Source organism: Eptatretus burgeri, chromosome 11, assembly GCF_056783735.1.
Source record: "Eptatretus burgeri isolate ZD-2024b chromosome 11, Ebu_testis_v1, whole genome shotgun sequence".
In the NCBI taxonomy this organism is placed as follows: Eukaryota; Metazoa; Chordata; class Myxini; order Myxiniformes; family Myxinidae; genus Eptatretus; species Eptatretus burgeri.
In genome coordinates this window covers 91388536-91402269 of record NC_140971.1, presented here as the reverse complement: position 1 = coordinate 91402269, position 13734 = coordinate 91388536, and the positions used below count along the sequence as shown (strand labels likewise).

The 13734-nt window shown below is 44.0% G+C and overlaps 1 protein-coding gene across 1 annotated transcript in view; it reads left to right on the top strand.

The window, feature by feature from the left end:
- The window catches only part of LOC147017616 (proprotein convertase subtilisin/kexin type 6-like), a 141759-nt gene extending 139340 nt beyond the window's left edge, over nt 1-2419 (top strand). Inside the window, exon 23 of the mRNA XM_085847373.1 lies at nt 1971-2419. Within this exon, the coding sequence (XP_085703499.1) occupies nt 1971-2281 (311 nt within the window). The 3' untranslated portion in view covers nt 2282-2419. The remainder of the gene's footprint in view (nt 1-1970) is intronic.
- The last annotated feature ends 11315 nt before the right edge of the window (nt 2420-13734 follow it).

The window sequence follows — 13734 nt, the reverse complement described above, 5'->3', positions numbered from 1 at the left end:
CAACCTGTTCACCAAGTTCCGTCCGAATCCGTCCACAACGTTTTAAGATATCGTGCTATATATCGGTTTAGCACTATCTTTCAATTGTGAAGAATCACTTAAATAATTATAGTAGTCGGATCTGGATCCGGATCCGGATATTCACCAAAATCTAATCAGTTTGTCCTTGTCGTACACCGAACCTGTCCACAAAATTTCATTTGGATCCGTTGACAACTTTTTGAGATATCCTGTACACAGACAAACAAACAAACAGACAGAAAGGGGTGAAAACATCACCTCCTTCACCTTCGGTGGCGGAGGTAACCGGTTATATTGTCAAATTTCAGTGTTTTGTGGTTACGTATCATATTCGACCAATAACGAACTTCCAGTTTTTGGAGCAGAAGCTTCAACCTTGGACTTCAATACCACCTCGGTGTGTTAAGCTGTCTTCCAAATTCCTGGCGATCAGTTTAGTAGTTTTGGAGAAGAATATTGTTTGATGGTTGGGACAGAATCAAAGATGGCCACCAATACAGGACAAAAATTTTAAAAACACAATTGCTTTGGATCAAGTTCCAAGGGTGTGCTATATTCATGTGCAAATTGGCATAGCGAGCTGAAACCGTATTTTCGAAAGTCGTTTCAAAAAAATTGGCGGAACGAGAAAAATAATAATAATCCTAAAAGAGCATTACGTTTCCCACCTGTTGGCTTGGAAGCCTAATACAGTAATGTGTATATATAAATGGAGCAAGTGTTTGTATGTATGTATGTATGTATGTATGTATGTATGTATGTCTGCTCTTCACTCATTGGTTGGACAGTTGGCCTGACACCACTCACAATTGTAACCTGAAAAAAAAACAGAAGATACGTCTGTCATTTTGATAAGCCCAAGCCATCTTGGGAAGTGTCATATTCACTCACAATCGTCATGCCCTCACTACAAGTTTACTGTTCAGTGTAAAGCAACCGAAGCAACTGTTTAAAGGATCATCAAATATCAAAAGGTTGGAGCCGATAGGCGTCATGGGCCTCGTGAAGGCAACCGCATGTCGAGGCCTCTGGTGTCAGCCGATGGGTCAGCGCAACTGGAATTATCCGAGCTCAGCTATAACCACGATGCATTATATATGCACATAAGCAGTACTCATGTTTTTGCTTCATGTACGTTACCCGGGTTATTTCTATTTTCGGGAGTGATTGAAGCAGCGGTCTGTTCCCTATACACCACCCAAATTAAGGGATGTCTCAAAAGAACCTGTTGCGTGCTTGGAACTAGATCGCCCTTAGAGCAGGTACTCTGCTGGTAGTGATAAGAATAACTAGAAAGGCACTTGGTACAGCGCTTACCTCCACCAAGCTGATTAGTTTGTGTCTTGTATCCCACTGATAGGCTGGATCTGGATTCGCACCTGAATTAAAACGTAATCAGCTTGTTCTTGTCACCTAACCAACTTATCCACAAAGTTTCATCTGAAAGTTTGAATTCAGTGACCTGATATGCAAATCCTCTTCAAATTTCAAGTCAATCGGATGAAAATTGGGGGTTTTAGAAATACCTCCTTAGTTGTTGACCTTTGGCCTATGTTGACCTTTTGATCTCAAAACAATAGGATTCTTCCTCATGAGAAATTCTACCATGTGGTGAAGTTTCGTGAAGATTGGTTGAAAATTGTGACCTGTAGGTGACAAACCAGGGGGTTTGTGTCCAGACAGACAGACAGGGGTGAAAAGATAACCTCCATCCACCTTCGGTGGTGGAGGTCATAATCCATGCATTTATATAATGTCCCATTAACCACTTAAAGTCGCTCTTAGTTATTATTCGTGTTGCCGATGAAAGGAGGTCTTGTGGATTTTATTTCTCGCAGAAAAGTTTCTGTGCACTTTATTGTTCAATAAATTGATATCAAATTAAATTGCATGTTGAATAATTCATCAAGCATGCGATACCAATGTCTATCCTACCATATTCCCTGCAGATACATGTGCAACGTACGAAGCACACAGTGGCAAGGGCCTGCCCACAATGATCACGATGGTAGTGGTGGCATTGCTCCTGCTCCTTCTGCTGGGAGCAGCCGTGATCTTTCGCAAGAAAATTCGGATTCGCAGCTCGACCTTTAGCCATCTCGTCCCACTCTCATCAGACTCAAAACCGTTGATTGAGAATGAAGTGAAGCAGCTGGAAGAAGTGGACAACGATGAAGGAAGCATCATATACGTCAGGGGAGACGGAATTGTCTATCAAAAAATATACTATGGCTCTGATGATGAAGACATTTCGTGTTAGACCCTCGAGGATAAAATAAGCTCTCAACTCTATTTATCTATTTTGAAGTTGAAAATGGACAACAATAATGAACGGATAGATTAACAATGCTCCAAGTATGTCTTTCTGATATCGTAAGAAATAAAGTTGAAATTGTGAGGGAGTTTTTATTTATTTTTAAGGAAATAAATGGTTAACAGTTGTCGTAGCGGGCAAAACAAACAAGCCAGTCCGAACTGATTACAAACTGGCCCGGAAGTTAGCATACCTCCTTAACATCCGGTTGAGAAAAATCATTGTTCTTATTTTTCTGCTGAAGTAGACCGACTCGACCTTCATCAAAAACTAGATTTCCACAAAAAGCTTTTTCACCCAAACATGAAGGAATGGGAGGTTGGCCTGATGGCAGGATGGCCTAGATAGAGGTACGCACACTCATCTCTAAGTTTTCTTGCCTGGGTTGTCTACTCAGCTATAAACTGCCATCCTGGCATTTCATGTATGTGTGTGTTGTCCATCAGATGGACATTAAAACTGGGTGTCCTGTCTTCCGGCAGTAGTTGCTGGATGTTGGACCTGAGCAGGATTGTAGCCGACTAACTGCTTCAGCAGCGCCAAGCCTCAGCATTAGAGAATGGTGCATTATGATCATGAAGGAATAATCCTGCACGAAGTAGCAGAACCCAGCACAGATATTCCTCCGTTTATATGTATCACGTCCCGCCAGTCACGCATTTTCACAGCTTTGGATGTTTCCCGATTCCAATGCAGCAGAAGTTTTTACCCGTCATGTGTTGCAGGTCTACAAAAGCTCCGCATGGTTGTTGCTGTGGTTCTTGGTTGGGGTCGATTTTTGAAATGCCCACTCATTGTTCGGATAGCTGCTAGACCCCACCCACATGTGTCGCTTGAATCCACCCACCGTGGCTCCCAAACAAAATAATATGGCCGCCATTTTGATTTTCTGGTGGGCCTAAGACATTAGGCCTGGAGGCCTCTGATTATCAACTGCTTGTGTTTGTTGTGGCAGATTTCCGTTGGATTTGTTTGGGTTGAGTGTTACTCACAATGAAGGACCCCAGAAATGTAATCAATGTCGAATAAAAATTATTAGTAAGGTTGAATCAAGCCCAGCAGCACACACAGTATGCGCCTCTCCTAAAAAAATAGTGTTACTTAATGTTTGAACAGCCCCCCCCCCCCATATTGGGGTTAAACAATCCATGACCATGTGATGAATCGGCTCGTTCTGATATAACCGTGATGGAGGTTGACATGGATAAGAGGTGTCGAGTTAATATTTTAATAGCTCTTTAAATGTGTGCTTCCCAATTAATTGGCCATCACCACATTTAATCGCAAGTTGTTTGTCTTCAAAACCTTGGAAAAGGAGGTGGGGATGGGGAGGACAAGAGATGTTTCTCTTCCCCCATATGACCATATATAGTGTTATGGTTCTGCGAAACCGGCACTCCCCCAAGGCAATGGCACACAACATATAGCGGCTGCCGAGATAGTTTTCACCTCCACCACCGAAGGTGAAGGAGGTTGTTTTCACCACTTTCTGTCTGTTTTTTTACTTACGAAATCTAAAGATTTCGTAAGTATATTAATGACTTCCGTCCTCTGTTTGTGTGTTTGTTTGTTTGTGTGTTTGTTTGCTTGTGTGTTTGTTTGTTTGTGTGTTTGTTTGTTTGTGTGTTTGTTTGTTTGTGTGTTTGTTTGTTTGTGTGTTTGTTTGTGTGTGTGTTTGTTTGTTTGTGTGTTTGTTTGTTTGTTTGTGTTTGTTTGTGTGTTTGTTTGTTTGTGTGTTTGTTTGTGTGTGTGTTTGTAGGCACGATAACTCGAGAACGGAAGAAGCAATGTCAAATTACACCACGTGATTCAGGAGGGTGATGGCTAGCGCTGGTTAGATTTTGGTCAAAATCGGTCAAAGATCAAGGTCACAGTGAGGTCAAACACAATTCCGTAAATTCATGTGGAGAAATGGAGTATTTTTGCTTCGGTCGATGTTACGAGTTCGTTTTAACTTCGATTTTAATTTTGTCTTCGGTTTTTGCGATCGCTTAGGACGCTTAAAACTCGGTTGTGGAAATTCTGGTAAAAATCGGATGATTAGGAGACGTTTTAAGATTGTATAAAAAATATTTCACTCGCCGCGTCACAGCTCATCACGTGGTGCAGCGCGCTTGAGCAGAGGCGTCGTTGATCACTTAAAGGTTTTGCGTGTGCGCGCTGACAGTGTTTTCGATAAAGATGGTGTTTAAAAGTCATTTTTTATCCCAATAAAGTTTATCGTCGCATGCCTGCCTCGCTAAGCCGTCGGATTATGTAAAGATTGTTGGTGGATGGCCGAATATTACGGTTTTGTGACTTTGATAAAATAATACTAAGTAATTGCGTTGAGAAAGGGAGATTTTTGCTTCGGTCGACGTTACGATTTTTGATGGTTTGGTACAGAATCATCATAGAAACTTCTGGTTTGTGTCGCTACCTTCTCTAGAGACAGCTTTTATTAGACAAGGTGAGAGGTCAAGTTGACGATTTCGTAAGTACCAGTCTATGACTGCTTGTTTGTGTTTGTTTGTGTGTTTGTTTGTGTGTGTTTGTTTGTGTGTTTGTTTGTGTGTTTGTTTGTGTGTTTGTTTGTAGGCACAATAACTTGAGAACGGAAGAAGCTACCAATGTCAAATTACACCACGTGATTCAGGAGGGTGATGGCTAGCGCTGATTAGATTTTGGTCAAAATCGGTCAAAGGTCAAGCTCACAGTGAGGTCAAACATAATTCCGTAAATTCATGTGGAGAAATGGAGTATTTTTGCTTCGGTCGACGTTACGAGTTCGTTTTAACTTTGATTTTAATTTTGTCTTCGGTTTTTGCGATCGCTTAGGACGCTTAAAACTCGGTTGTCGAAATTCTGGTAAAAATCGGATGTTTTGGAGACGTTTTAAGATTGTATAAAAATATTTCACTCGCCGCATCACGGCTCGTCACGTGGTGCAACATGCTCGAGCAGAGGCGTCGTTGAGTCACGTAAAGGTTTTCCGTGTGCGCGCTGATGGTGTTTTCGATAAAGATGGTGTTTAAAAGTCATTTTTTATCCCAATAAAGGTGATCGTCGCATGCCTGACTCGCTAAGCCGTCGGATTATGGAAAGATTGTTGGTGGATGGCCGAATATTACGGTTTTGTGACATTGATAAAATAATATTAAATAATTGCGTGGAGAAATGGAGATTTTTGCTTCAGTCGAAGTTACGATTTTTGATGGTTTGGTACAGAATCATCGTAGAAGCTTCTGCTTTGCGTCGCTACCTTCTCTAGAGACAGCTTTTATTAGACAAGGTCAGGGGTCAAGTTGACGATTTCGTAAGTACAAGTCTATGACTGCTTGTTGTGTTGTTTGTTTGTTTGTGTGCAGGATATCTCAAAAAGTTGTGGACAGGTTGGGTGTGATACAAGGATGAACTGATTAGATTTTGGTGAAGATTCGGATCCGAATACTTGAATTTTTAAAAGTGTCTTGCAGATTACCGTCTAGGACAGGTATGGGGGACAGGACGGATCACAATACTCGGTTACGGTAGTTTCTTTGGATGTTTTGCGCCGCATTCAACAGCTCAGTTCATATTGGTGGCGTGTCTGGGTGCCCATGGTAGCGTTTGAGACCGGTCGCTTTAGATTGTTGGCCTTGACACATAGTGCCAGATGAGTAACACGAACGATTTGACATATTCATCGTTTCTATATTACCTCCATCAACAGATTAACAACATGGCAGGATAAAAGTCGTAAATGCTGAGTTGAACAAACGTCCTGAACTCATGGACTTTGTTAAGTAAAGCACATCGTCTGGGACCCGGCCGTCGGTTTGCCGTCGAACGCCGCCGATTGTGACGTCATTGATTCCCTCTTTGAAAATTCTATCTGTATTCGATTTTTTGAATCCGCGATCACCTGTGTATATACATGGAACACATAATGTGAAGATTTCGGAAATAGGAACAGAATATGTTCGGAGAAAAGTGTGTTAGAAGTTCCAGGCTTATGCCCATTATATTATGATTCTTCACCATTGAGAGGTAGGACCAAAAACGATATATCGCATGTTATTTCAAAAATGTAATGGGCCTGATATGTTCTGGTGGATCAAGCCTTGCGTGGCAGAGATATACATTCTACCAAGTGCTCTTCTAATGTCATTAGTATTTGTTTTATGTCACACTTCCCTTATGTGTAGTGGGTTTATGGGACAATATATAGGTTGCGTGGGCTTTAGGTAGGGTTTTTCCTTCCATTCTTTACCCATCTTTCATCCTTTACATTATTTTGCTTTGCTGCACACAAAATTTCTTCATGCACGCATGCACACCAAAGACCAAAGCAACAGGAGCAAGTCATTTGCCAACATGCACCATTTCCCATTCAAATCACATGCTATTATCCAACAGACGTTACACCTCGACTATATCATATTGGAATCCCAATGTTGCAGCATTTCATGCACCATCACAACGCCCATATAAAAATCACCACACCATCGGACCACAACCCAAGCTCGCTTATCTTTGCTATTAACAACCACAACGAACGACTAACCGTCTCCATCACGAATCATCACACAACCGTTACGCTACACCACCACTGCCATTGCTCAACCACCATCACCACCGATGTTCACCACCACCCACTGGACCAGTAGGAGATTGTGGAGGTCGACGCACCATAGTCAATACTTGGATCGGGACATTCTGGCATGTAACTTGATGCGCAAGTGTGCGCTAGTAACCCTTTCGACGTCGTGTGGATAGCCCTAACGCTCCACTCAATTACAACCCTCATTGTGTGTCCAACACGTGTTCGTGGCCGGAAAGCATGACTGATTATCTCGGTGCCATGTTAATCTCGGAGATGGATAGCGTGGCAGAGCACGGAGCGACTGAGGCCATTTCCAGTGCGAAATCTTTGCATGGATGGAGCTTGTGCTGGGTTAATTGTCTGTAAGCCAAGGAGGGCACTGGAAAGCTCTATCGGCTAATCCTGATCCGACTCTGGGCTCCACCCTTCACCAGGGGATAATAAAACAGTCAGTAGGTTTTGGTGCATGGGTCGAAGGACAACGGAGCTTGGCGGAGTACGCAGAGCAAGCGAGTGGAACGGAGTCCACAACCAAGTGGAAGAGCCTGGCGCCAGACCGAGCGCACTTTTAGACTGTACACATGCGGACGTCTTTACACTTCACTTTAGGACTATCTTCTCATATGCTCTTTGCTTTATTTCCAACCCCCCCCCCCTTTTATCCACATGTTTACACCTTCCTCTCAGCACTTCACCTGCACATCACTGCATCCCTCACCCACGCACTGCAGACAACCTCAGTTTTCTTCCCCCCCTTCCCCCCCTTTAGCAACTGGATTTGTTGGTCCATTGACTGTGCATGGTAAACAGAGGACACAAACACCTCAAACTTTATCTTTCTCTCTCTCTCTGTCTCTGGACATTCTAACTTCCTCAGGGAATGATTCTGATGGCGCCTGTTTTGATAGCATGATTAAGATTTGAGAAGTTTTAGGATCGGGGTAACTCTCCACTGTGTCTCTTGTGTATGTAAATAATTGCATTTCTCTTGCTACACCTCACCAATCCTTGCTTTCCCCTGCTGTACTTATTTTCTGTGTAATAAACCCCCTGCCTATTGCTCCACATACCTTTCCTCACCCTTGCTCATAATAAACTTGTTTATTATTGTGAATGTACCCAGTTCGTAGCGTCTTTTCCTCCATTGGTCCAGCATTGTCCGCAAGTAGTGTCAGCCAGGACGTTTTAGCACAAGTGATTTGCTCGTTAGCCAGCGCACACTCATTGTATCGCTCGGCAGTAATCTGAGTGTGTGGTGAAAGTACGGAACTCGCTTGGTGTGCGGCCGTCCGGAGGTAAGGTACCCATGCAAAGTAGCAACACCCTGCCATGATTGGCAAGACAAATCGGCGTTCGTGGTTGCTTACCAACTCGCCGGAGCATGGAGTTATCCAGGACCGGGGGCCTCAGGACCGGGTGTTTGGGAGGAACTCGAGTGTCTCCCCTCGTGGCGAACCTCAACCCCTGGGTTGGAACAATATATTGCTCCCTTCCACTGCTCTAACCTTTCTTTTTATAATCAGTGTTCATCTCTTTTAGTAATTTGATAGTTTACTTTGAAAATTGAGTGACTAATCGAATAACGTGTTGTGCAGCCAGTATGGTAATACCAAACAAAAGAACAGGGGCAATGCCTCTGTGCTCACCTGGGATAATCAGGAAACCATTGGTAGGCATGGATGACATATATATATATATATATATATATATATATATATATATATATATATATATATATATATATATATATATATATATATATATATATATCTCTCTCGCTCTCTCTCTCTCGTGCAGCCTGTGGCTGCTGGTTGCATCATTGGTTGGGCCGTGGCTATGCCACTGATGCAGTGTCCCCCTTACCAGTACACTGGTACTCATTTTGCCAACCTCGGAAGGATGACAGGCTGAGTCAACCCCACCTGGTATTAATTCAACAGTCGAGTGAGATTTGAACTCAGGATTCAAGGATCCCAAGCCCACCTCCCTCACCATGATTAAGCCAACACCAGGCATACAAGTGTACCCTTCAGTGTGAAACGACCAATGGGACTATTAAATTGATCATAAAATATCTGAACGTTGGAACCGTTCTCGTCATGGGCCGTTGTAACGGTATAGGCCTCATGCTTCAGGCCTCTGGTATAATGTGCAATTGGAATCTATCTCAGCTATGTAACCAAACAATCCTGCAACCATGCTCCGATCTTCCACCCTAGATTGTTATCATGATATTTTACATCCTCCTTTCTTATGTGTCCTCCCAGGTCACAGAAATATACCATTTAATGATGCCTGGGGTTCCACGAGATTATTCATTCATATCCTTATATCTATCCTTGTCCCAGTTATGCCTTCATGTAACAATATGCCTCGTTTCAGGCGTACAGTGCTTATGTCCCCTTCATCCCGTGTCACACGAGGTGCATAATTATATGCAAGGGACATATTAGTGCATTTCCCATACACACCTTTCCCTTTACGACTTCCTGTATCCTCTTTTGTAGTGAGATGCGTGAGTCCATGATTGGCTTACCTTCTCACTTTTTTTTTTTGTATACCTTGGTCGAGGCTCGTATGAGAGCTAACACACAACTCACAGCAAGGAGGCATGAGACAAGAGGGGCTGGAGTGGAAGGGACAAAACAGTGGGGAACAGACACATTAGGTGAACTGTGGAAGGGAGAGGGATGGGGATGGGACGGGGAACATGGCGAAGAGAAGATGGACATTTCAGGGACTTTCAGGAAGGAAAGTAGGAGAAATGAAGGAAGTGGGCTTGGGTGGATTATCGGGGGTAGAAAAGATCGAGGATTTGGATGGGGGAAGATAAGAGGTGGTGGTGAACAGCTGTTTTGAAAGCCTGGAGGGAAGAATGGGAAAGAATAGAGTGAGGAAGTTTATTCCAAAGGCGGGAAAAAAAGAGGAATGAAAGAGTGAAGATGAGCAGTGATTCGTGATTTTGGTAGTTTTACCAGAAGGGGGTTGTTGGCGGACCTTGAGCGCCCTGTGGAAATGTGGTGGGGACAAATCGCAGAGAGAGCAGGGGGGGCAAGGCTGGAGAGGAGTCGGTAGAAGACAGAAAGACCACCGACCAATCTGCGGTGATTGAGTGAGAGGCCCAAAGACTCAGCTTCATTGCGGGAGATTCCGATGATCTTGAATGCCCTGGTTTCGACAGCGTGAAGCCGAGAAAGGTGGGAGGCAGGAGCACCAGCCCAGAGGGGAGAGCAGTACTCCATCAGGCTACGGACAAAAGCTTTGTAAGTGGTCAGGAGCTCAAGAGGGCCGAGGAAGGACTTAGCACGACGGAGGATTCCCAGTCGGCGACTGGCTTTTGAGGCGAGGTTGGAAATGTGACTTTCCCAGGAAAGGTCATGGCAGATAGTGAGACCTAGAAGCTTGAAAGAAAAGACTTCTTCCAGAGGATTGTTGAGAAAGTGGATGGGGGGGTTTTGTAAACGGTCCTTTCGAAGAGACATAGTGAGAGTGTGAGATTTGTCTGGATTGAAAGACATGTTCCACGTGTTGGACCAGTTTGTGATTTTATCCAGATCTGCAGTGAGTGAAGAAGCTGCTGCTTGCCGGTCTGAGGGATGACAGATGGTACGGCAGAGGGTGGAGTCGTCGGCAAAGAGAAATAGAGGATTTTCCAGAGAGTCCGAGAGATCATTGATGAAAACCAGAAAAAGAACAGGGCCCAGAACGCTACCTTGAGGAACTCCAGCCTGCACAGGAAGAGGGGATGAAAGAACTCCATTTAGGGCCACACGTTGACTGCGACAGGAGAGGAAGTCTGCGAGCCATGAGTGGAGATGGCCTTGAATACCATGGGAAGAGAGTTTGGTGAGTAGGGCAGGGTGCCAGACTGTGTCAAAAGCACGTGATATGTCCAGGGATACGGCTCGGATTTCCTGTCTGGCACTTGACAGCTACGTGGGTAACCAGTAATACCTGGAAGGGTCCAGTCCAACGTGTCTTCAGGACGTTCCTCCATTTGAACACCTTGTTGTTCACCCAGTTGCCGGGCTGGATGCCGCGATGTTCCTCTGCAGCTTGGTCCCGGTAGCGCTTGTCTGACCTGCTGTCAAACTCTTTCACAACCTTTGTTAGAGCAGCACAGAAACTAATCTTCATGCACATAGGTCCATATATTTTACAGACATTTTACCAATATTATAATCCAGTGTTGGCTTAGCACTTAGAGTGGTGGCTTGGGATCCTAGAGTCCTGAGCTCAAATCCCATTGACCACCGAACCAACCCCAGAGGGCCGACTCAGCCTGTCACTCCTCCAAAACTGGCAAAAATGAACATCAGTACACTGGCAATAGCGGCACCGCATCAGCGGCACAGCCATGCCCCAACCAATGATGCAACCAACAGCCAAAAAGGCAGCACACACAACCAACATTTGACAATACACATAGCTTCTACTAAAATTTTCGATTTTCTGCCACCGCTGCAAATCCTTGAGCGTACCATGTTCGCAGCACCTCCTTCTACATCCCCCATTTGCTCGTGTGGTCACTTTTGTGAGCCAAACGAGCAAGCACCTTTTGGGCAACCACTCTACCCTCACTTGAGACCATATCTCTTGCTTCATATGTGCTCAACATTTTACTATGGCTAACAGTTCCACGATCAATTTACCATTCTCGACGAGCACACTTTGCGATGTTATATACCCTCTTATTTCCAAAGTTGCTCTATATTGCATGTCATCCTGCACACAGATCAGGAATCCATATATATTGTTATGCTTTCACCCTCAGCTAGATTGCACACTGCAATTAGTATACGTACCACTTTCCAAGATGTTATTTTCAGCGCACATTGCAGAAGGAGTTATGTTCAGTGTCAGACATCTTTCGATTACCACATTCTTTGCTCTAACAATGATCCAAGCAGTACTGCATAATCAGGTACCATCCATCCATCCATCCATTGGGACCACACTCTATGCAAAGCGTTTGGTGCTTCCCAAGCAGTCTCTCTAGCTATTGGACACAATCCTGGACAGGTCACCACTCTGACAGATCAGGTACCTGTCGTCTACACTATCCAGTCATCCCCAGGAAACACCTCATTTTCCCCTTTGTTCTGGACCTCGGAACATTCAGGATAGCCCGCAAGCCATCACCTAACAATCTTCTCGAGGTTCCACTCAACACATGTCCTCAATATGTTACTTGGGTCTTGCACAGTTGTAATTTGGCCTTTGGCACCTCATCGCCTTTGGCAGCAAGTGCCCCCAAAATGGTTAAGATGTTCCCCCTGCAATCATCCCCTGATGTCAACCAAATCAGTAAATCATCCACATACTGCACCAATAACGCCTCTGGCAAATTGAAATTGCGCCTCTGTCCAAACAACTGACACCCATCTTTCAAATAACTTTACCATAACATCAGCACAAAAATGCAACCCAAGCTCGTTAATCTTTCAATTAATGAATTATGGCACTACATGAAAATTACAACTGCACCTTCCTTGCTCTCACTGATGCAAACGGGTCCATGATGTGTTCAAAGTCAGTTATTTTTTTTTTCCGAAGTTTCTTCTCCTTCTACACTCAGCAGAGCAAGTTCACAGAGTCTGCCTCGTACCTGATGTAAATACTGTCTTGGCAAACCCCCCTACTTACATAATTATTGGCCCAATTTTCCTTTGCTCTGTATCCTTTTGCAACAGTTAATGTAACATGCGGTGTTATATTCATGGATTGGTACATCAAAGAGCACTGTTGTGTAAATTCTACCTCCAATCCAATCCAAATATCAGTAGTTGCGTTTTGAATTCCATACTGAGCACTTTCTGTACTTTATTTGCAAAATTCACATTCCCTCATTCAAACATCATAGAATGCTATACAGTGCAGGGGTTCAGTTCATTCTGCCATATTTTTATATTTTCATCGTGAGGATCCCTAACCAACGTTTCCCATTGGAAATTGTTTCTAACTCTGCTAAATTCTCAATTATCTCTTACACAGGCCAATTGTTATGATAAACATTAAATGTCAATCAACAAAACCAATCCTAACCGCTCTCTCCACAAGCCCAAGAAACTCAAACAGTACAACTTGAGACACCATGGTAAAAGCTCCCTTCAAACAATCTTAATAATACATATTAATGACCTCAAGCTCGGATCACCGGTCCATGTTTCACTCCGCATCATGCTTGCGATAACTTGCACACTCTCTCCAAAGGATATCGTGAGAACTTAAATGTTCATGAACCAATGCTATCAGACGGGCCATACGATCAACGTCCATCCGAGGGGCTGAACGTACGTTAACGCATCGTCGGTTTGCGAATTGAACAGCATGAGCAGTGATGCACCATCTTTATATTATGTATGCAAATTTGTATTTTTACATCACCTGCACAAGGCTTGCCTCAAACAAGAAAACAAACCCAATTTTGATTCATGACTCGCGTCCCATCGAAGCCCTGCACCAGGAACCCACGAGACACGCATGTCTGCTGCTAAATCCTTGACCACACTCCACTTGGACACCCGTTCCTGAAATGCACTTTGCCGTTTCAGCTCTTATCAAACAAAGCAAATACATATTTTCACACACCTCTCTCTAATTAACGACAACCCATGGAGGTTGCAAAATGCCCCTCACTGTGCAACCCTCCATTCACATACCGTGCTTGCACATCTGTGGGGCGAGGATGAACGACTTCACAAACTACACGGCACTCTCGCCACGGCCACGCGGATATCAATTCTGCTCATCTTTTGCGCTTCCCGGCACCAGGCGACCCCTCCCCTCGAACATCCATTCAGTCTCCACGCCCAGCTCAGTTACGCATGCATTA